Source organism: Amphiura filiformis, chromosome 13 (genome assembly GCF_039555335.1).
Source record: "Amphiura filiformis chromosome 13, Afil_fr2py, whole genome shotgun sequence".
Classification (NCBI taxonomy): domain Eukaryota; kingdom Metazoa; phylum Echinodermata; class Ophiuroidea; order Amphilepidida; family Amphiuridae; genus Amphiura; species Amphiura filiformis.
The window spans coordinates 50,947,058-50,968,533 of NC_092640.1; the positions used below are offsets into that span (position 1 = coordinate 50,947,058).

At 37.7% G+C, this 21,476-nt stretch overlaps 1 protein-coding gene across 1 annotated transcript; it reads right to left on the minus strand.

The window, feature by feature from the left end:
- Positions 1–597: 597 nt before the first annotated feature.
- On the minus strand, positions 598–16,978 carry LOC140168492 (small ribosomal subunit protein eS10-like). Its single transcript, XM_072191893.1, has 6 exons — positions 16,907–16,978; positions 9,635–9,779; positions 8,512–8,686; positions 3,585–3,650; positions 1,429–1,493; positions 598–741 (listed from the first exon to the last, which is right to left on the minus strand). Exons 2-6 carry the CDS (start codon positions 9,776–9,778, stop codon positions 703–705), a joined length of 489 nt encoding a protein of 162 aa, XP_072047994.1. The 5' UTR covers position 9,779; positions 16,907–16,978; the 3' UTR covers positions 598–702.
- Positions 16,979–21,476: the final 4,498 nt, after the last annotated feature.

A 21,476-nucleotide genomic window follows, 5' to 3' on the forward strand; every position in this document is an offset into this window, starting at 1 on the left:
GTATCATCCAGCACATCTTTATTTTCATTGGCCCCTTGGTAATTGGAAATGGCCCCTGGTTCTAAATCTTGGTGAACCAGGGGCCACTTTTTTTTGCCAAAGTGGCCCCTGGTTGAAGCACTCATTTATTTTAACCCTTGGTCCTTATTTATTAGTCTATGGGTTAGATCCAAAGAGTACAGAATCAAAATTGCCCGGTGCGTAATCCACCATTTTGGTTTGCCACTCATTCAGGGCAAAGAGTGTATGTTGTACCTAGTGCATTTATTGGTTAAACCCTGAAATGGAACAATATTTGGCATGATTTTTAAGGTCGAACGTTGCACATTAGCACTCTCAAAGTTTACTGAGCAGATAATGAAATGGTACTCTGTGATTCTGTCTCATTGGGATTCTTTAGAGGCCGATTGAGTGCAGATCCGTCGGAACACGCTTTTCAATACGGAATAAATGCTAACCTCATCGTGACATCATCCAAGCAGCAAAGTCCATGTGCAATTGAAAAAGCGTTATCCGACGGATCTGCAGTCGACCATTCTGTTAATATATTCTATTATCCTACCACAAATACAAACAGTAAAACACCATACAACATAATTGGTTTTTTTGGTTATGCTGAATTTTCACAGCATTTATTCATAGTTCTCAGTGTTTTTAGACTTCTAATGTACACAACCCCAGATCCCCAGTGAGTGATGTCCCCTATTGTGGAGCTGGTTTGCCTCTTCCAAATCCTCCTTTCTGAAAAAAAAAAAAAAAGAATACAGAACATACAAATTAAGAATTGGAAATAGTGTATTGTAGCTTCAAAATGGAAATCTAAACATCAATTACATACAAATCAATACCAAATTTAACAGAATCAGGCATACAATAATGATTGTTGATGAAAATACTGATTTTCATACCTCTCGTCCAAATACTTGTTTTGGCCGGCACCTTCTCATTTTTTGGGCGATTTGGATGAAAAAGGTGTCAAAATGCTCAGGAGATCATACTGCATCAAATAAGCTGGTTCCCTAAGAAATTTGAAGCATCATCATTCTTTAACCCACCACTACTTTTATGGCATACACAGAGACTGTATAATTATGTACTAAGCCAGGGATTTTCGGGTAATTTTGTGCCCGGGTATCAGATGCATTTTTTGGGCGGGTGATCAGGTACCCAACATTTCTAAGTTTGTTTTTTTTGGTTTGCGAGTGTCTCTGGACCTAGAGCTAATGCTAGGATCATTCATGTTGAGTCAACCATGAATGATCCTAGCATTTAGCTCTAGGTCCCGGGACACTTCAAAACCAACCAAAATTTTGTTGTTGTTGTTGTTGTTGAAATTTTGGCAGGGAATTTCCCGCCCGGGTAATGTAATCTCGGGCAGGCAGCGGCGAGCCCGCCCGAAAATCCCTGGCTTAACAAACTGATACTTACAAATTCAAACTGTTGGTTGGCACCAGCACCTACATCTCCCTTCTTGTCTGGACCACCACGGTCAGCTGAAAAAGAAAAACAACCAAGACTTGCATTAATATAACAAATCAAGCAATATCAAACAGTCTATATACCGTACTTTGTTTGGATTATAATTGGCGAAAAAATAAATAGAATGGCAGCATGAAGTTGGGCGCTCGCTTAAAATGTGATAATGTGAATTCATGCTACCGTTAGTTAAGTTTGGACTTCATTGATGCATCCAGTAATAAAAACTGTATAGTTTGCGCCAATTATATTAAGCCAATTTGCACCAATTATAAGCCGAACAAAGTATAGATGTGGCCAAAATATTGGGGAACATAGGCGGAAACAATAAAGGTCTTGGAGACTGGGGAAGCTCATTTAAATGAAACACCTACATCATAGGGCATAATACTCTCTGCAGCAGGGTTCACAGTTTATCGCATTTTCGCGTCCAGGACGCTTTTTGAACTCACTGGACCCGGAAAAAGTAAGATTATGTAACCTGAATGGGTCCAGCAGGCTGTGCTTGGACCCGGAAAAAATCCCATCCAAGAAATAGCAAATATCATCATAGATCGTCATTGTGCGATAACCCAGCTCAATTGGCTCACTTTTCATTCATAAATTACATACAATTACAAAAATCGCAGCAACATGATACACACCCAGTGTTCGAAATAAGCACTTATCCTCTTGTCCTCTTGTCCAAAAATCACTGGGGACAACTATATTTTGATCTGTACTTATCCCCTGGACAACCACTATATTTTACTCCAAAAGTATGACACATTTTGGGGACAACCAAATTGTATTGAGGACAAGCAGAATTTATGCTTTAGTTATCCTCAGGATAACCTCCATATTTTCCTTATTTCGGACACTGTACACACCTCATCGCCATTTCATGCACAGATATTTGATCCGCGATACGAGGGGAACTGTGGAAGAGGTTGACTTGCAATTTTTTTTTCGGATCGTGCAAATATTATGTAACATTAAAAATGTCGACAAAACAGGGTAATTTCCTGGTGACATCGCGAAAACACGTTTTTGCGGTAGTTCACCGAGCAAATGTAACAAAACAACCAAATAATTAGATGATTAAAGCAGTGCATGTTATTAGGTAGTAATTGTAGTTCTTTATGAGAAAGTCGGCCGATCGCGGCAAGGCGTCTTTTATCCAGTAATTTGACTCCACTTAGGTAAGTTTTGGGTGCCTAATTCAGCATACATTAATATTTATCGTTTATGCCAGTACTGAAAATACATTTCCGGTGTTTCTGAAATCTGAAGTTTCAGTACATAAGTACAATTTGGACCCACAAAAATCAATTTGGGACCCATAAATTTCAACTAAATGGATCTGAATGGGTCCAGCATAAAAAAGTGGACCCGGTTATTTGAGAGCAAACTGTGAAGTATAAGGATGGACGAGAGAGTATACACGGCACGGTAATCAGTCTGCATCCTGCCACTGTGACTGATTAAATGACACAGAACAAACTTCAATGACGATCCATTCTCAACAAACACTAAATATTTTCAGTCCATTTTGAAACCTTTTGCCACAAAACAGTGCAACATTTGTTCCAAATTTTTCACCAGGTTCACTGTCGCAAATAAGTAGGAAAAGTGATCCCGTCTAAGGGAATTGAACCCAGAGCCTCAGGTTTACGAGACCTGTGCCTTATCCACAGCTTTTCCCCTGTTATTATTTATTCCAGCGTTGACAAGATATATTGTCTTAAAAAATTTCAAGTTTGCAAAAACATTATTTAAAATTTTTATTTATTTATAAATTTGAACCGGTGACCTTGAAGTTCGTAATACTAGGACGAGGCTCTAACAAACTGAGCTAAAGAGGCACGTTGGAGAAAAGCGGAAGATATAAATCTATATATAGGTATTGGGTTCGAATAATGTTCAAATTATGATGAAGTCACATAAGTATGAAAATTATTATACTTGGTATATGGCCGGATGCACGGGTCTTTTTCAACGTTTATGTGCACTGGCCTACTCTGGGGAAAGATCAAAATTTATTCATCCTATTAACCCAGAGAACTAAGTATAATAATTTTCATGGTGCAAGTTTGCTAGGGCGACACCCCAGATGGTGAGATACTTACGAGGTCCTCTTCTGTATGAATCCCTCTGGGAATCTACAGGTCCACCAGATCCTCTTTGATCCATAGCTGTAGGCAAGAAGAAACACAAAATAAGCTTAATGCCAAGCAGAATGCAAAAATATACATTTTTTATTTTCCATTGGTACAGGTGGTATCAAAATAATTGGTACCCATCAGTTTTGATGGTCATTGGAAAGGTTTCTTCATCCAAATGCAACATAGGGGTCTTCCTTCAGGGTTATATGACTGACATTTCAACATTATGTGTCTCCTATGTTGCAGTTTCATATCATTTTGATACAGCTTGTAATATACTTTTATTTTTCATTCATCACCTTAGTTTCCAATTAATTTAAATCATAAAATAATTCATCACAAACAGAATCTGGGCCAGTGGATCTGCCCTTGGGCCAGCCTGAAACCTTCCCAGCTGGTCTGCAGGCCAGCAGGTTATTTATTGCTCCTTAATGTCTGAATGGCCCAGTTGGGATTTTGGCATAATTATGAATTTATAAAGTGTTACCCTTATGATTATTAGAAACACAATGAAGTAGAATCTGGGCCAGTGGATCTGCCCTTGGGCCAGCCCGAAACCTTGGCCAGCAGGTTATTGCTCCTTATGTCTACCCCTGCGAGTGTTGTAAATAGTTCAAGTTAAATGCAGACTTGTAGTCGAGTCACTGAAAGTCGAGTCCGAGTCGAGTCGAGTCATCAAGCCCTCGAGTCTCGAGTCGAGTCGAGTCATGAAGCCTTCGAGTCCGAGTCGAGTCATTTGAAGTTGTCAGTCGAGTCGAGTCGAGTCGAGTCAGGCCATTCTGTCGAGTCGAGTCGAGTCGAGTCGGATATATTTTGTCGAGTCATTTCGAGTCACTTCACGCTTTTATATGCTCATGATACCAGCTATCAACTTGATAGCCCAATTTGCATGAATTTGTACTTTTTTTTTTTTTTTTTCCCAGTGAGAGTACATAATATTAATTTATGAATCTATGTGCTCCATCCAGTGCATTGTGGAAATCAGTAATCAGTCAGACTTGTAGTATTGCCATTAGGACCCGCCATGAGTATGGGTACGGGTGCGTGTCCCGCACGGATTTCAGGTCATGGGTAAGGGTACGGGTACGGATCCCTAGCCTTGAGTATTCAGTACGGGTCCATTCCAAAATAGGGTGCAAGTAATGCACGTGAGCCATGGGTACAGGTACAGTATGGGTACGGAAATTGGGACTCGAGTACGGGTACTGGTCCAGTAGTGGTATGGAAATTGGGACTTCAAGTACTTGTATGGGTCCTATTATGGGTATGGGTATAAACAAATAAAATTAATCAAGTACAAAAAGAGATCAAATATTGGTGGTCATAGTGAATCTAGCCTAAAGGTGGCATATTGCAAGTGAAAAAACTATGTCCGAGTCCAGTCCAATGTCCAAATCTGTGTAAAATGTGAAATGATTGTCTAAAAATGTAAAAATAGATCTCAAATTTGTTGACTTTACTTATTTGGCCATTTTCCAAATGAATTGGGGCTGTCAAATCTGTGACCTGTTATTATTCCTACATATCCACCAAATTATTTAGATTTATCTGTCACTTAGCAGAATCATATTTTTGTTATCATTTAAAATGAAATAATTGATAAAAATTTCTACAATGTAGACTTCTTTCATGGAACTTTCCAATCCATTAAGCTCTTGAAAGAGAAACATGCACACTGGACCATACATCTCAGCTCCCACTCAGTAGGATAATAGTTTACATGTAATACTGCACACAGCGTATAGGTATGCCAGGCAAACCTATCTGCTAGTCAGCCAAATTTGCCTAGAACACAATACATATTTACATAGAAATTTAAAGAACAGGTAGGTCAAGGAAACCTACATAAATACTAGTATGTTGTCTATACTTCACTTAACCCAAAAATATAATTTTTTTTATGGCAATGAGACACTCGCACATGGAATTTTAGGGGGATTTTGACCCACATTTTGATAGCAGTTCCACATAGAAAAGCTGCTATCATCATGAGACTAAGATCTAGAAACACCACCGAAATCCCAGACAAACTAGTACCTAGACCAGTGACTTTGACTCGCGTGAGTGAAGCCGACACTGCTTAGCAACGACTTGAACAAGGATGCATACCCGGACGCAAGCAAGCAGATAATGATAATACAGAACATGTTGCATTTGACGCGGCGCGGGAGTTAACGGCGCAGTAACCACTGGCACGCAACCGAGAGCGTCAGAATGTACGCGATTATCTCCGCGCCTAGTAACCCTGTCAATCCGTCAATATCACCTTGGATACAGGGCTTCACCTCCCGCTGTGGTAAGGGATGGGCAGTCATAGGTCTAGGTGGTATGTCTATGACCGAAATGCTGTTTTGTTAGCTGAATCTTTTAGATGAAAGTCAATCTTTGAGACTTTGGCTACAGAAACTTCAGAAAGGGCTATGACAAAACGGTTTTCAGTTTTGACTTTCTTTACTCCAGGGCTTTAATTTGATATATAAAATGATGCAGTTTGATGGCAAATTTGAATTCACCTGGCATTCCTACAGCCTTGTCCCTAGGCGCAATTAAGTAACTGTGAGTTTACATGTAGTGTGCTAGTTTTTACCTTCAGGAGTAACCTGATGGACATGGCTTTTGAAGAAAGTGTATACGGTTGGTTGGTTGAGTCAACAGTGTTGGGTGGGGTTTGGTAGAGTGGTGTGTGGTGTGATGCAGTGAGTGACCTTCTCATCACATTTCTACAATTTTATCATCAAAATGCCATAAAATTATGCGGAAACTTTAAAATTGACCTTTTTCAGCAAATTTGTATTGTAAATTTTTCAAATAAGAAATCAAATATAAAATTTTGCTCCATTTTTGCAAATAATGACCCATTTTTTCAAAATGTTGTACCAAATGACCCCTTCTTTCAAAATTTTATACCCAATTACCCCTTTTTCATTTTGTTATACCCAAACTAAGCAATGCCAACAGGTAGATACCTGTCAGATTAAAGTTGAATGACCCCCCCCACCACCACGGGCATGGACTCTCACCCGAGTCCGGACTCGAGCCGGACTCGAGTCCGGACTCGGGTCTTATTTTTGTTGGACTCGGACTTGGCTCGGACTTGGCACCCCTGGACTTGGACTCGAGTCCGGACTCGGACACAAAAGGACTCAGACTTGGCTCGGACTCTGATACAAGTGGACTCGGCTCGGCTCGGACTCGGACAAGCTGGACTCGGGTACAAGTCTGCTAATTTCAACATTATATTTAGCAATGATGTAGCTTTCGAGTCTTATTATGCACATCTGGATAATTATATCCATGTTTTATTGATATTTTAAAATTCATAAACATCCCAAATTTCATTATGGTATTAGAACCTCTCTATTCATTTGACTCAGATGCACAAGCCCAAGCCTGGGCACAATAAGTACATGTCATGATGTGGCTGGTGGTAATGCTCACACCAGTCAGTCACATTGCAATGTAGTTCTTCATGTGTGCAGCATGTAGAGGAGTGTATTTGGATGGGGAATAATCAAAATGATTAATAAAAGCTATAATAATGATATTTTAACATGATAACTTGAAATTCACCACAAAAAGAGAGTATCTCAAATGTTTTCCCAGTTTGCTGGGTTTTTTTTTCTGTATTGATCAGTCATTGTGTGAATGAGACATGTAGCATACATGTAGGGGTGTGTACACAGGCTGTTACAATGACATGTGTGTAGCATTCATGTACATTTTGTGTAGCCAGGCTCAGCAATGATGGACAATGGACTTTTCCACCATGCCAAGTTTGAAGCATGTAAAAAAAAGTGGATCCTTTAGCCAGATCGACAGGCAATCATACATGTACATTGTACACACATACATATAATTTATATTTTAAGTTATTATAAAGATGCTGAGAGATAGTAAGCCCACTTTGTAAAATATAAGAATCACAATACACTGAGATGTGTGGAAGAAAACGTGCAGGTATTATTAGAAATATTAAGGTATAATTTATTTTTTCGAGTCATTTTTAAAAAGTCGATTCAGCCACAGTGACTCGAGTCACAAGCCTCGAGTCATCGAGTCGAGTCATTAAATTTCGAGTCGAGTCGAGTCGTCGATTCATCAGCCCTCGGGTCGAGTCATCGAGTCACCAAAACATCGAGTCACCAAAACTCGAGTCGAGTCGAGTCGAGTCATTTCGAGTCGAGTCACTACAAGTCTGGTTAAATGACTGCCATATTGGGCTATTCTAGTTGAAATCCATACACCTCATGGAAGATGTGATCTTAATCTCCCACATAGGAAGTGTAGATTTCAAATGGGAGTCCCCATTCATGTAACCCCATTTAAAATTCACACAGTATCACACTGTGTGTATGTGAAGATTATTTCTTCCAGTGGGGTGTATGGATTTCAGCAGGAATAGCCCGTTTTTGTTGCAGGAATCAAGATTGATTAACTTCTTTGCAACAAAATTCTTCACAACACTGGCTCAATCACGATTCTCTTCAATAAGGTATATTTTTATGGAAATCATTTGCTGAATTCTCACAGATAATCTCCCCTGTAGTCTGTCTCGTCTCAAGTTGCAATTAATGTCATGACGGAATTCAGTGTGGCAGATTTGAATCGCGCACTAACTTAATCCCGCTGGGCGTCGGGCGAATACACACAAATAGATGGGCAATTTGTCTGTACGCTGGCGACGCAACCACGTAAATGCACCGATTCGAATCTGCCACTGCGAAATCCAGCTCTCAAGTTGAGACGAGACACAGTGTGACACTATAGGTTGAAAATTGACAAAAATCAACAATGATACACACACAATTTTTGTCTTATCTTTGCGGGCATGAATTTGCTGATTCTCGCAAAAATTCACTGTACCAACTCTAAAGTGAGTACTGAAACTTACACTTGGGCCTTGGTTTGGCTGTTTCTGGGCGGGCTTGCCTCTTGAGTGTTGCTGGGACAATCTCTGGAGGGAGATGGAGGAAGTCTCTGAGGTACTGGATGCCTTCATTGGTCAGGTACCAATAGTAGTGACGCCAGGCAAACTGCTCCTTCACGTAGCCACGAGACTTGAGGGACTACAATAGAAAATGACAGACATTTTGTTATGTAATGTGGGTTATAACTGAAATATATTTATAGGTTAATAAACGCGGTTCACTTGTTGGGAGTGAAATTGTACAAAATAATTCATGCGTACTGAGATGTTGATGCATTAGACGCATCAACATCTACCTTGACGCATCAACCGTGCAATTACAATATTTATGCAAGCTAGTAATTTACTAATGCTTGCTCTGATTGGTTCTCACTATCTAGGACTGTATGAATTGCTTGCAATTTAATTGCGTTTTAAAGTGGATTTGAATGCTCAACTTCAGATGGAACAATTGCGCTTTTATCACACATGCATTCACAATCTACATGAAATTATCAAACAAAATTCTAATTGTGGTTTTGAGGTTAGCGTTTTTACATTATACAACATTATTCTGTTTAACAGAACCCCACAAACCCTGCAAATATTAAACAAAAAAAATTGTTTTGTCTCAAAGCTTACGACCAATTGAAAGTCCAATGCTGAATGTTCCCCCACTCAAGCTTGATATGCTCGAAACTTTACATCCTTATACACATAATGAAATATTTTATTTAAAAGTGTACAGAATTCCTCCAACAAATGAACACTTAGAAATAGTATTAATTTTGTCTTTCGTAAAAAAACAATTGTGTTCAATAGCAGCATGGATACTGATATTGGACTCTGTCATTCTTGACCGGAGGATTGTAAATACTACGCTGAATGAAGACGCTGTCATGGTGTCGCAAGCTACGTCGCTGCTAACCAAGACTCTGAAAAAGGTAACTTTTTAAGCAAATTGTGTTCAACTTTTAAAAATTAAATCTGCAAATTTCTCTCAGATAAACGTGCACAGCAAAATGAACGCCTGTGGCCTGTTTGCTAACATTCTATTTTAGTTCTTTAGGTCTTGCAGTAAAATTCCACGATGTCACCCAATACTTACTATGCAGGCCTTGATGACTTGCAAGTTGGGTACGCTCTCCAACTCTGGATGTTTTGGCAGGTTCCAGTCCTTCTTGGCTACCATAACACCCTCCTTGAAGAGGTGCTCATAGATAGCGATACGATTCTTCTTGGGCATCAACATTCTGCAAAACAAACAGTCATCAGGAAGAAGCAAGTTATCATCTTTGTATGTTATATGATCAAGTAAAAAACAAGTACTGTAAAAGTGGAAATTTTCAGCGAGGTTTTTATTTTCGCGAATTTCATGAGTGGACATAAAATCGCTAAAATAAAAACTCGCTAAAATAACCTTTTGCATTAGGTTTCTATTGTATCAATATCAAAACCGAAATTTAATTCTCGCTAATTGATAAAATCTTCAAAATCGCGAAAATATCTTCTCGCGAAAATATTGACTTTTACAGTATACCACTCTGCTCGGCTGTAGCCACTATGGAATGCTGAACATTGTATTATAGGGAGGACCATCAAAATTTTAAACTTATCCTACTGCTTTCATACTAAATGTAAATGAAAGAACTGGTGAAAACTAGAATATTGGTTTTTGAATGGTTAAAATTGGTCAAACGGTTGATGTATTGTGAATTTTTTTAAATTTCTATATATCGTGATTCATGAGACAAGAAGAAGAGCAAAAGGTAAATTACTAAATTAGACAATATCTATTATTTCTATTATCATATATTTTTAATAAAAAGATGTATTCTCTTAAATATTGCAATTAAGTACAAAGTGAAAGTTAGTTGACACATAAAAGTAAATTTAACACCAACAACATGCACGCATATTTACATATGGTGCCTCAAAATAGCAGAATTAAGCAAAATTTATACATAAAAATCCAAGATGGCCAACTTGGGACACTCCAAAAATCAAAAAAAAAAAATTTCAATATTTTTTTTCCCTATTGGGATGTTAAATTAGCATATACAAAATTTCAAATGCAAAAAAAAAAATGAATTTTGACTTAGCTCTGCTGAAAAAATGGGGTATACTATGAATGTTTGAGCGCATCGTTCCGGGTGTAAACTAAATCGAAATGGACTGAAACTTCACATTTAATTGACGATAATATTACTGAATATCATACTACATACTTAGAAACTTTCAAATTCGATCAAAACGCTTCAAAATCAAGTAAAAGTAAATAATTTGTAACTTCGGCATACAGCAAGATACAAAAATGTCTGGAACGCTGGCAGAGAGCTAGGTAGGTATCCCGGACGGCCGGATGTATGCAAAAGGGCGTGTCAAAGTTTGAATGTTTACACCCGCGCCAGGCACCATCTTTAAAATTTGCCAGGTCTCCTGGCTTCCCAAGCTAATTGCTGCTGGACTTAGTTTCTGGACAGATTTTCGAAGGCAGTCCTGAGGCAAGTTTGCGAATCGCTGGACAGAAAACGACAGGGGCTATCACAACGGGAGTTGGACGAATTGTTGATATAATATTTGTCTACGTAATCTGAAATTCTCGGGGAAATAGAGTAGAAAAATAAAAAAATAGCAACAATTTAAAAACTGTGTTGGGTCCTCCCCAATTGTAACGACGTCAAGGGTCTGCTAGCTGTGGGGTTCTAGTGAATTAGTGAAATCTCTGTCGGTGACAAAAATTTTGACTGTTGTTGAGTTTGGAGTGGAAGGATTATTTTTCCATGACAATGTGCCCAAGCTGCTTCAAATTTGATAGTTACATATATTTGATGCTAGAGTCCACTGGCACTGCTATCGTTTTTTGGTCTACATGTAGTATTAGCATTGGGGCCAGAGCCATAAATGGTCATCACTCAACCTAAAATTTAGAAATTGTCACAGGAGTGAATTTCTCCTCTGGTTTAATAGACTTACTATATTAAAAAACCAAAGATTATGAATCAGCAAAAAGCAATTTCGAATGCAAGCATTGATATTTTGTTCACATTGTTGTTTAAATTTGGATGAAAGGTATTTCGATGCATCAACCAATCACTCATTGTTAAAGTTCTACAACTTTGGAGCAAATGCGTATTATGAACAGTCTGACATTTAGTGAAGTGCAAGTTAAGCAACATTTTAGATCTGTTCGCCCGTCGTGCTTTAATCGTGATCAACTGTGTTTACTTCTGAACGTCCACTGCTTTACACATGTCTTGCTCCAGGCAACTACATAGTTGGTAACCAGCCCTCCAAATAGCTCCAATTAAGGATCTGAAGGGGCACAGCAACTTTTTAGGGCAAGTTGATAATTGCCTTGGATTTTCACTGAAAAGACAAGGCAGCACAGCAGTTTGTAATATTTCAAGAGGGCATCATGGCAACTGTTGAAAATTTGAGAAGGGCACCGAGGCAATTTCTCAAAAGTGAAAAAAAACACACACAAGCATATATGATGATTTTATAATGAAGGGGCAGGCCTGAGGCACCGACGGCAACTTCATTAGAGGGCACGGCAAGTGACTGCCTTGAAAGGACATATTTAAAGGGCATTACGGCAGTGGGGATGGATCGGATGGGCACCCACGGCAAAATGCTGTGGGTGCCGTGGGTTAATTCGAGGGCTGGTAACCCACGCTTTAGAAAGGGTGGGTTTGAAGGGTCCACAAAATACCCAAGGGTGGGTTTGAACAATTTCTGGTTAAAATGCATGTCCAATTGGTTAAAGTAAAACAGTCAATTTAAGCAAGAAATTAACTTACATTTATCAAAAATGGTAAAAATGGAAAAGTTGATTTAAATCAGTGATTTATTTGTTAAAAATCAGTGATTGAAATCGCGCGTGATTTAAATCAAACAACCCTGGTGGCCCACCATATGACACACGCGACCACATACCTTTTATTTTGTCTAACAAGCTTTGTTTTATTCCCGAATCCATGTTTTTATCGCGAATTTTGACGTAAAAGAGCTGAATGCAAAACCGGTGAATGCAAACTCCAAAACTTTCGCGTAGCAAGAGCACTTGGTGTGCGCACGTTTTGACGGTAATTTACGCTTGTGTTTCAAGCGCGTTTGAGATTTTTTACTGCTTTAAAACGCAATTCTGCATTTATTCAAGATGGCGAATTTCACGAAAAACGTGATGTATTTTTCTTTTAAAAAATCCTGTGTCATTTTACAAATTCTTTGCCACTTTCCACTCATCTGATCTTTTTATCATGTTCATGTGACGGAAGTGATGCTGCTTTTAATGAATGTTTCTTGCTTCCTGTATAATTTTTTAATTGTTTTTTGAGACAAAAACTTCCTAGCAGAATAGCCGTTTTCAGTAAATTTCTCTTGTTATTCTATTTTGACCTTGTTTTTTACCCCATTCATAATTTCTCTCATTTATCGAAGCCATGCCTTCCTTGACTTCAAAGAAGCAGTGTGATACCTTTCCTTTGGTATATAAAAATCTCCCCCCCCTTTTGATGGGCATTTCGTGATTCCACAGCCTCATCCCCCCCCACTTTTCCCAAAAAAAGTTGAGATTTTTACACCACTGGATAGGGGAGATTGGGGTTAGTTGAAACATTTTTCACAAAATCGTCTTTTTAACGCAAACCGATTACTTTCAAGAAACACTAACCATATCAGTATAAACATATACATACATGCTACAAATACAGCCTTAAACTTTATTGGACCTATTTATGATTATTCATATAATCCAATTTGAAAATTTGAAAAAAAGTGTTTCAACTAACCCCACCCCTGGGGTAAGTTGAAACATAGGGTGGGGTTAGTTGAAACATGACTTGAACAAATTTCAAAATAATTATTATTGTGTTGTTAGGGTTATACTTCCCTTGAAGGCACCCTTTAACATACAATCAGTGTGAAAAAATGAATAAATAAATATGTGGGAGCTGGTCAATACTTTGGACACAAGGTGACGAGTGTCACCATGGACAAAAATATGAGAAGCCTAAAATATTATAAAATGTACTTTCTGTGTGCACTTTTTGCTTGTATTATTGCTTTTTAACCATATTAAAGCAATATTGAAGAAATGGTAAACATGTTACAAATTTTTAACCATATTTTTCTATGCGATTTTCACGTTTCAACTAACCCCACCTCAAAAGTTTCAACTAACCCCGATGCCTATTTTTACATTTCAAAGTTCATTACACAAAATAAGAAATACAATAAAACTTTTATTTAACATTATTCTGGGACTTACTACTAGTGCTTATGATACTCAAAAATAATCCCCTGAATCTTCAAACAACATGGAGATAACGATCTTTTCTGAGGGGTATAAAAATTAGTCAGCAAGTCAAAAAACAGATATTCCTTTCCCAAGCCAACACTGGTGGGGCATCAGTGCTGTTGCTAATTTGGTGGATGACCCTTACTAATACCTATACTAGGTGCCAGTATTTTACCAAATTAATTTTTTGTGTCAGAAAAAAATACAATGTTTCAACTTACCCAGTGTTCCAACTAACCCCAATCTCCCCTACCTCTGGCTACATTATGTTTATGTACCAAATATTTCTTGCAGATTAATTCGTTTATCAAATATATTTCGTTCTGGTGCACCAGCAGAACGAAATTACAACACATTTCTTGTTGTCTATATATGGAGTAGTGTAATACACATAATCATGCATAACTCGCAAACGCAAAATCGGAATCAACTGCAATTTTGGAAATAAGCTTTTTTCGTGGATATCTACTGAAAGGATGCTAGGATCACAAAATCCTCCTTTAATATACATTTTGTAAAAATGTAAAACAATTTTGTCTTAATATGTAATGCGAAAGCGCAGCGAGCTGGATATTGTGCATATTTGAATGTGTTCCTAACATTTTCCTACAGTCACCTTTTTAAGGCGTTTATAGAAACCGTTGCCCAAAATATCTGGGGGGGGGGTAGGAGCAACAAATTATTCATGACGATGCGTGAGATTTTACTCATTTCCCAGCTTTTTGCGTGAGATTTACAGTCATTTACTACCTAGTGAGATTATACTACCTTGGCGTGAGACCGTGAGAAAGTGGCCCAATGCGTGAGAGTTGACAGCCCTGCTATGCATGTATGGCGAATATATAAACATTGCATGCATGCATGAATGGGAAACGTAACATGTCTAGCTCATGATAGCTCGAGATACTCTAGCTAAAATACAGGTTTACATTTACTATCTTACATTATCTTGCTGTATTTCAGCTAGAGCTCCAAACGACAAGCTTCCGTGGTTTTTTGGAGAACAATACTGTTACGTAAGATAAGAAGAAACCCGCCTCGGAGCCCGCCCTACTCATTATTTCATTGTACTTATTGCAATTTGCCTCCACATATTACGTAATCAACACAAAGCTTTTGTGAGGATTAGTGAGTGGATAAGAAATTGACAGTGGAGGATACGAAGGACACGCCGATTGTTAGCTGTCAATCATGAATTGCCGCAACGTATTAATATTTTACTGCATGGCATTCCGCAAACACCAAGACAAATTATGCCGTATTTTTCCAAAGATCATCTCATATGAAGTAAGCTGAATGCGATCTGTACTTTTGTAACATTCCGATCGCTTTTGATCACCTATTATCGGCGAATTTGCTTGAAAACACGCGAGTTCATGTTGTGTACTAAACATAATTAGCATAGACACAAATGAAATTACGATGCAATACAATGCAATTTGAATGCGCAGCAGATCTATAGAAATAATGTTGCCCGGTTTTATGCATTATTATGTTTTCAGAATCTTGCTTCCTATACCTCTCCACACAATTTAAAACGTCAAAAAAATAGCATATTGGATCCATTTTGCATCCAATTTTAGCGCCACCTGGATGCCAATCCCCCGTGATTTTTAAAATCACTGATTTTGCCGCCAATTTTAACGATTGCAAACAGCAGCGACGTATCGATGAGACTAGCGAACATAAACGCACTGAATGAGACTATTCATTCATGAACTCGATTTTGTTTATTTTGCTGTCAAACCGGGAGAATTTAATTTTCTACGGATGCAGAAAGAGATGTTTAATTTCATGATTCTAGGCTTGAAAATCAACGTTGTGGTGTACTAAATGCATGTTTCAGCTGCTAAGAAATGAAGAAATTAATATTGTTTGCCGAAATACTTGTACGAAAATACAAAAAACGAGTAAAAACCGGCGCTTAACAACCGCGTCAAAGCTGCAGAATTCGGCACTCTCATGCACTCTGACATCGAAAATTATCATATTTTCTGACCAAACCAGAGGATTTATACCTGCCAAATGTCACTTTTGGAACTAATTGAAGACTCTGCAAGGTGTGAATTATGTTAGCACAGACACGGTAGGGTTTTAGATAAGCTTATGAAATTGGCATATCCACCAACTGTCAGTGTCATGACTGTCTGTGTTGCCTCGGACCACTTGCATTGCACTGCAGGCTTGCAGCTTAAAGCTGATTTTATCTGTTTATTGCCTATCAAATATCATTATAAACACTTTATTACTTCATCTTCTCAACCCTCATAATTCAGTTATATCATTTCAAGCAACTTACGAACGACTCGGAACGAAAGTACGTAACTTCATGAGACATAGGAATTTTTTCCCAATGTTTTTTCATCTCTGGGAAGTGCAGATTAGTAAATTATTTATAGTGAAATGTATTTTATGCGTTCTAAAGTTACGATGGATTTTGAGACTTCGAAGCGCTACGAATCATCATAAATTTGTAGTGAAATGGGTCCCCAGTGACGTAAACGCGTTATCGAAACTTATGGAATTCGGAAGTAGGGCCAAAAAGTCCGGAAACGGGATGAATTTTTTTGCTCTAGGCATGTAAGATCAGAAGTGATTTTGACCCCAAAAAAAAAAAAAAAAAAAAAAAATTTTGCCCGCGATAGGAAAAAAAAAAAAAAAATTGAAAAAAAAAATTTGAATTATGTCTTTTGAAAAAGATTCTGAAAAATAATAATGATAAAATTGATGTTTTTTTTCACCCAATGCAAAATTTATTGGTCTCGCTATGAGTTTTAAAATATTGGACTCGACTACGTCTCGTCCAATATTTTAAAACTCATAGCTCGACCAATAAATTTGTGCATTGGGTTCAAACCATCCAATTTTATATCAGAATTAGACCCTGTCTGGCTCATGAGCTATTGAGCTGATATCGTTTCGTGGAAGAGCATTTTCTTCATTTTATGCCTACATGAATGTATCAAAATTAAAGTGGTGGGGGAGTGTATTGCATTTTATATGCATATCTTTTATTTGGAGATGAAAATAAGTTTAGATGGCAGAGAAATCACAGGATTTCAGACCCTTCTCACTCACTTGATTGCTGTTTTCGCCCTGATCGCGTAAAAAAAGATCGACCCACAATTCCTTGCGCCAGAATATAGCGCCATCTATTGACACCTATTGTTTTTTTTCTAAACCATTATTATTATTGTCAGAGAGGGTGCTACAACACGAACTTGGGTAGCCTGGAATGCAGTGTTGGAATTATGTTGGAATGGAATGGAACATAGACCATGTAGGGGCCTGAGCAGCTCTGCGTCGTATCATGTTGAGACAAATAAGGCTGGCACACAAGAGGAATAGACTAGGAATGGACTGGCTTAGATCCCAAACATTGATAATTATAAGGGGTCTCATATCCCATGCGCATGATCTGGGCCTGCATGATTTTAAATTAACTTTTTAGGGAGTGTAGTTCAGAAATACATGATGCAGTCATGGTCCATGGCAAAGGCGATTCGACCTTTGTGGCATTAAACCCAGTTAACAGGAAATTAATCCAGTAAATCGATTCAGTAAAGCAAATAAGCTCATGCATTCGATCACTAACGGCAACCAGCTTCGGTCGATTACCCCAGCTGCAGCGTGTGTAAACTCTAATTTGCATAGAGGCTGTACGTGAAATTATTGATTGGCTCCAAACAAAGGATTTGAACCGGTGCACGTAATCATGGCGCAGTGCAGTCCATTCAATCAAATGTTGTCATCAACCTATTTGATCGCAGTGCATTGTTATGTGTGTGAGACGAAGTGTCGCGGTTGATTGCAATCAAACAAACGATGTCTTATGTATTACTTTGTTCCGTGATGAAAATCGTGATGTTTTATTTAATCACTCTCGAAAAATGTATTTCTTTTGTTGGCCTATTACTTTGTTTTGTGATGAAAATCGTGATGTTTTATTTCATCACGCTTTAAAACAAACGATTTCTCATGTATTACTTTGTTTCGTGATGACAATTTTGATGTTTTATTTCATCACTCACGAAAAATTGATTTCTTATGTATTACTTTGTTTCGGGATGAAAATCGTGATGTTTTATTTCATCATCACGCTCTAAAACAAACGATTTCTTATGCATTATATTTGTTTTGTGATGAAAATCGTGATGTTTTATTTCATCACGCTCTAAACAATAATTATAGTTACATACATTTCAAGAAAAAAATCTTATTAAAACGGTAGGCCCTATGTTGTTTAGAAAAAATGTAGAAAGTGATGATGATGATGATGTCGATGATGATGATGATGATGATGATGATGATGATGATGATGATGATGATGTCTCCAAAAGTGTCCCGGTTTGTTTTTCTTGCCCTAAATCGTGCGTATCTATTAATAAGGCACTTCAATAATCAATAATCAGTCCCGTGACGGCCTCCACTAACTAGCTACTAACTTGGGTTTATGGGCGCTGATATTTCATGTTCACTGTCACTTATTTATCATAAAAGTGTGACCCTTTGTCAATCACCTACAGTACCCAATTTCGGCATACTATATAAGAAACTCATCATGATGATTGCCAGAGAATAGTTAAGATGTAGCTTGTACCGTTTTTTGTGGCATCCTTCAGAAGTGAGCGGTCCGATACCAATATTTTCGGTCAAATCTCCATTCAATTAACACGGGGAGTTGGCTAGCTATGCCTTGCCCTCACTCATATTTTACAAAAGTGCGACTATTTCTGAACATCTAACCTAGCTGTAATTTTAGGTCATGTTAGAGAAATATATTTGCTAGAAGTTTGGAGAATAGCTAACATATTGGCTGGTTATTTTTCACACAGTGATGTTAACTAGGCAAGTGCCCATTCTTGCAACGTACATCATTTGTAGGGGTCACGCGTCAATGGTGAGAGCACTGTGTATTGTGTATAGGAAAACGGACAGTAACTGCAGTATGACTTTGGTGGGGGGGTCTGGATTTGTTTTATGTTTAATTTTTGATCCCCCTCCTCTTCGTGAACCCAAAACTTGTTTGATCCCCTCCCTTCTTAATGGACCTAAAACTTTTTTGACCCCCCCCCCAGGCTCATATTAGGTACAAAACTATTTTGACACCTTAAAGCTCTTCATTTGTTGAAATTGGTTGAGAATTAAAGAAACGGTGATCTAAACCTCAATGAAGAAACGAAATCAAAAGTTGCACTTTTGTGTTCTAATCAACGAAAGCACGACGCTCGTTTTCAAAGAGCTTTTAATAAACATAGAGTGGCAATAGATTACCTAATGCTTTGCTCGTTTGATGCCGATTACATTTTGCGACAGTCCTATAAAGGTTGTTTTTCAAAAATGTCCATTTAATTTCATTTTAAGAAGGAGATTGGGTATAGAAATAGTGGCGTACCAAAGGGGGGGGGGTGGGTTGGGGACGGCAGATTCACCCCTGTGAGAAGTCTTGGGAGGGAAGGAATAGGGGAGGAGGGGATATGGAGAATGATAGGGGCCTACAGGAAGGGAGAAAGAGGAAAAATTAAGAGAAAGAAATAATGAGAAGTAAATAAAATGATAGAACGATGAGGACATATTACTTGGAATCAGGGAGAGTGAGAGAGGACAAGAAGAAAGAAAGAAAGAAAAAAGAAAGAAAGAAGAACTTGAAGAAGGGAAGAGAGAGAAGAAGATCGAGGGAGTAATAAAGTGTAGGTCTAGGAAAGTACACAGAAAGAAAAGAAAGGAATGATAAATAAATGTAATAATAATTATTATAGAAATTAAACACATAACAGGACTAAGCATAGCCTCGGTTCGAGGCTTCTGGGCTCTGGGATGGGGTTTTTTTTTTTTTTCTTTTTTTTTTTTTCTTTCTTTTTTCAATTTTTTTTTTCATTTTTTAATTCATGTGTCTTCGTATCTTGTCCACCCACCTCTGATCTGTACATGATAATATCAGATTACTACCTCTCTATCTGATTCCAACCAGTTATTATTATTATTATTATTACAAAGGCATTTATTAAGCGCCATTTCAAGCGATCACAGCGCATATACATAATACAAGCATTATACATATTAATACATTTTTAATAACACAAGAATATAAGCAGCATAGTTATTAAAAACAAAATTAAGACAAATTAAAATAGGCAATTAAAAAGCCTATGCATAAAATTGTTGTTAGGCCTATGTCTTCGTCACAACGCTGTAAACTTCTCGGTGTATTGGGTGTATTCAGGTGGGTGGCCAGGATATGAAGACACATGAATTAAAAAATAAATCGAGACGCAAAAAAAAAAAAAAAAAAAAAAAAAAGGTAAAAATAGAAAAAACAAAAACAAAACAAAACAAAAACAAAAACATCCCAGAGCCCAGAAGCCTCGAACCGAAGCTACACTAAGCAGCCATTCGATGACATCAATGCCGTTATGTGTTACGTAATTAAAACACCCAGTCAGATGTATTTCGCACCTGCCAAACACAAGTCACCCAACTTCGAAAACTTGACGTTGATAAATAAATAAACCATCACTGCAAAAACAGCAGAGCAACACTTAATAAACACTTTAACACTTCATAAACACTTTTTTGTACAGTGAAGGTATAGGGGTGTTAATTTATAAACACCAAAACACGTTTAGAAATATGAAGATGTTTATGTTTTAACACAAGATAGTGTTTAAAATATGTATTTAAACACTATCTTCACTGTACAAACAAGTGTTTATGAAGTGTTAAAGTGTTTATTAAGTGTTGCTCTGCTGTTTTTGCAGTGATGCAGAACGTTGCTCGTTTTAACGTGCTAATCAATGGAAGCACGGCGCGAGTTCTCTTGTTCGTGAACGCTTTGTGTACAAATCAATAGGGCACTAATGTAGCAAATTGCAACTTTTAAATTGGCATCTTCCTTGGGTTTTTGGATCGTCGTGTTTTTATTTCTAGAACAATTTCAACAAATGATGACTAAATTCGAGCTAAAAGATGCAGCTATTGGCTGCTGATTCCAATTATGACATATCTGTCTTTGTTTAGGATATATACAGGGGGTGAACATAACCGGGTAGGCTACCTGATTTTTTTGGCTTACTGTATAATTTATACGGATAATCTTTTAATGTTATAAACTCAATAATTATTCTTCAAAATTGATCTTGTGAGTCAATAATGATGGTATATAGGGGAATTACGTAAATCCCTAAACGTGTTTTCTCATGAACTCGTATAACATTTTGGGGAGCCTATATGTGCCAGAGTATATGTGCCTAAAATGACTGCTATGCAGCTTGAGTGTCTCCCCGCGGTTGTGGACTGCTGACGACAAGGTTCAAATTGTCCTTAAAAATTGTCAGAGTTGTAAATTTACATGACTATCTTTTGTAATCAGCATGAAAATGCGGTGTAGGCCCATGTAAAGGATAATTGTGTTCCTGACCAAGAATATTCAGAAATATTTGTTATATTTTTGTTTATTATGTTAAATAAACTTTTTATTTTGATCAGGGTGTGTAGGCAGGCCTATAAAATACCTTAGTTTAGAGTATAACTAAGCAACAACAAGGGAATATTCCGGGGGGTACTCAGTACAAATGACCATACGGGGACGTGCCGCAAACATGGGTATAGCAATTTCAGCCTTCTGGTATATCAATGACCCCCTTTTCAA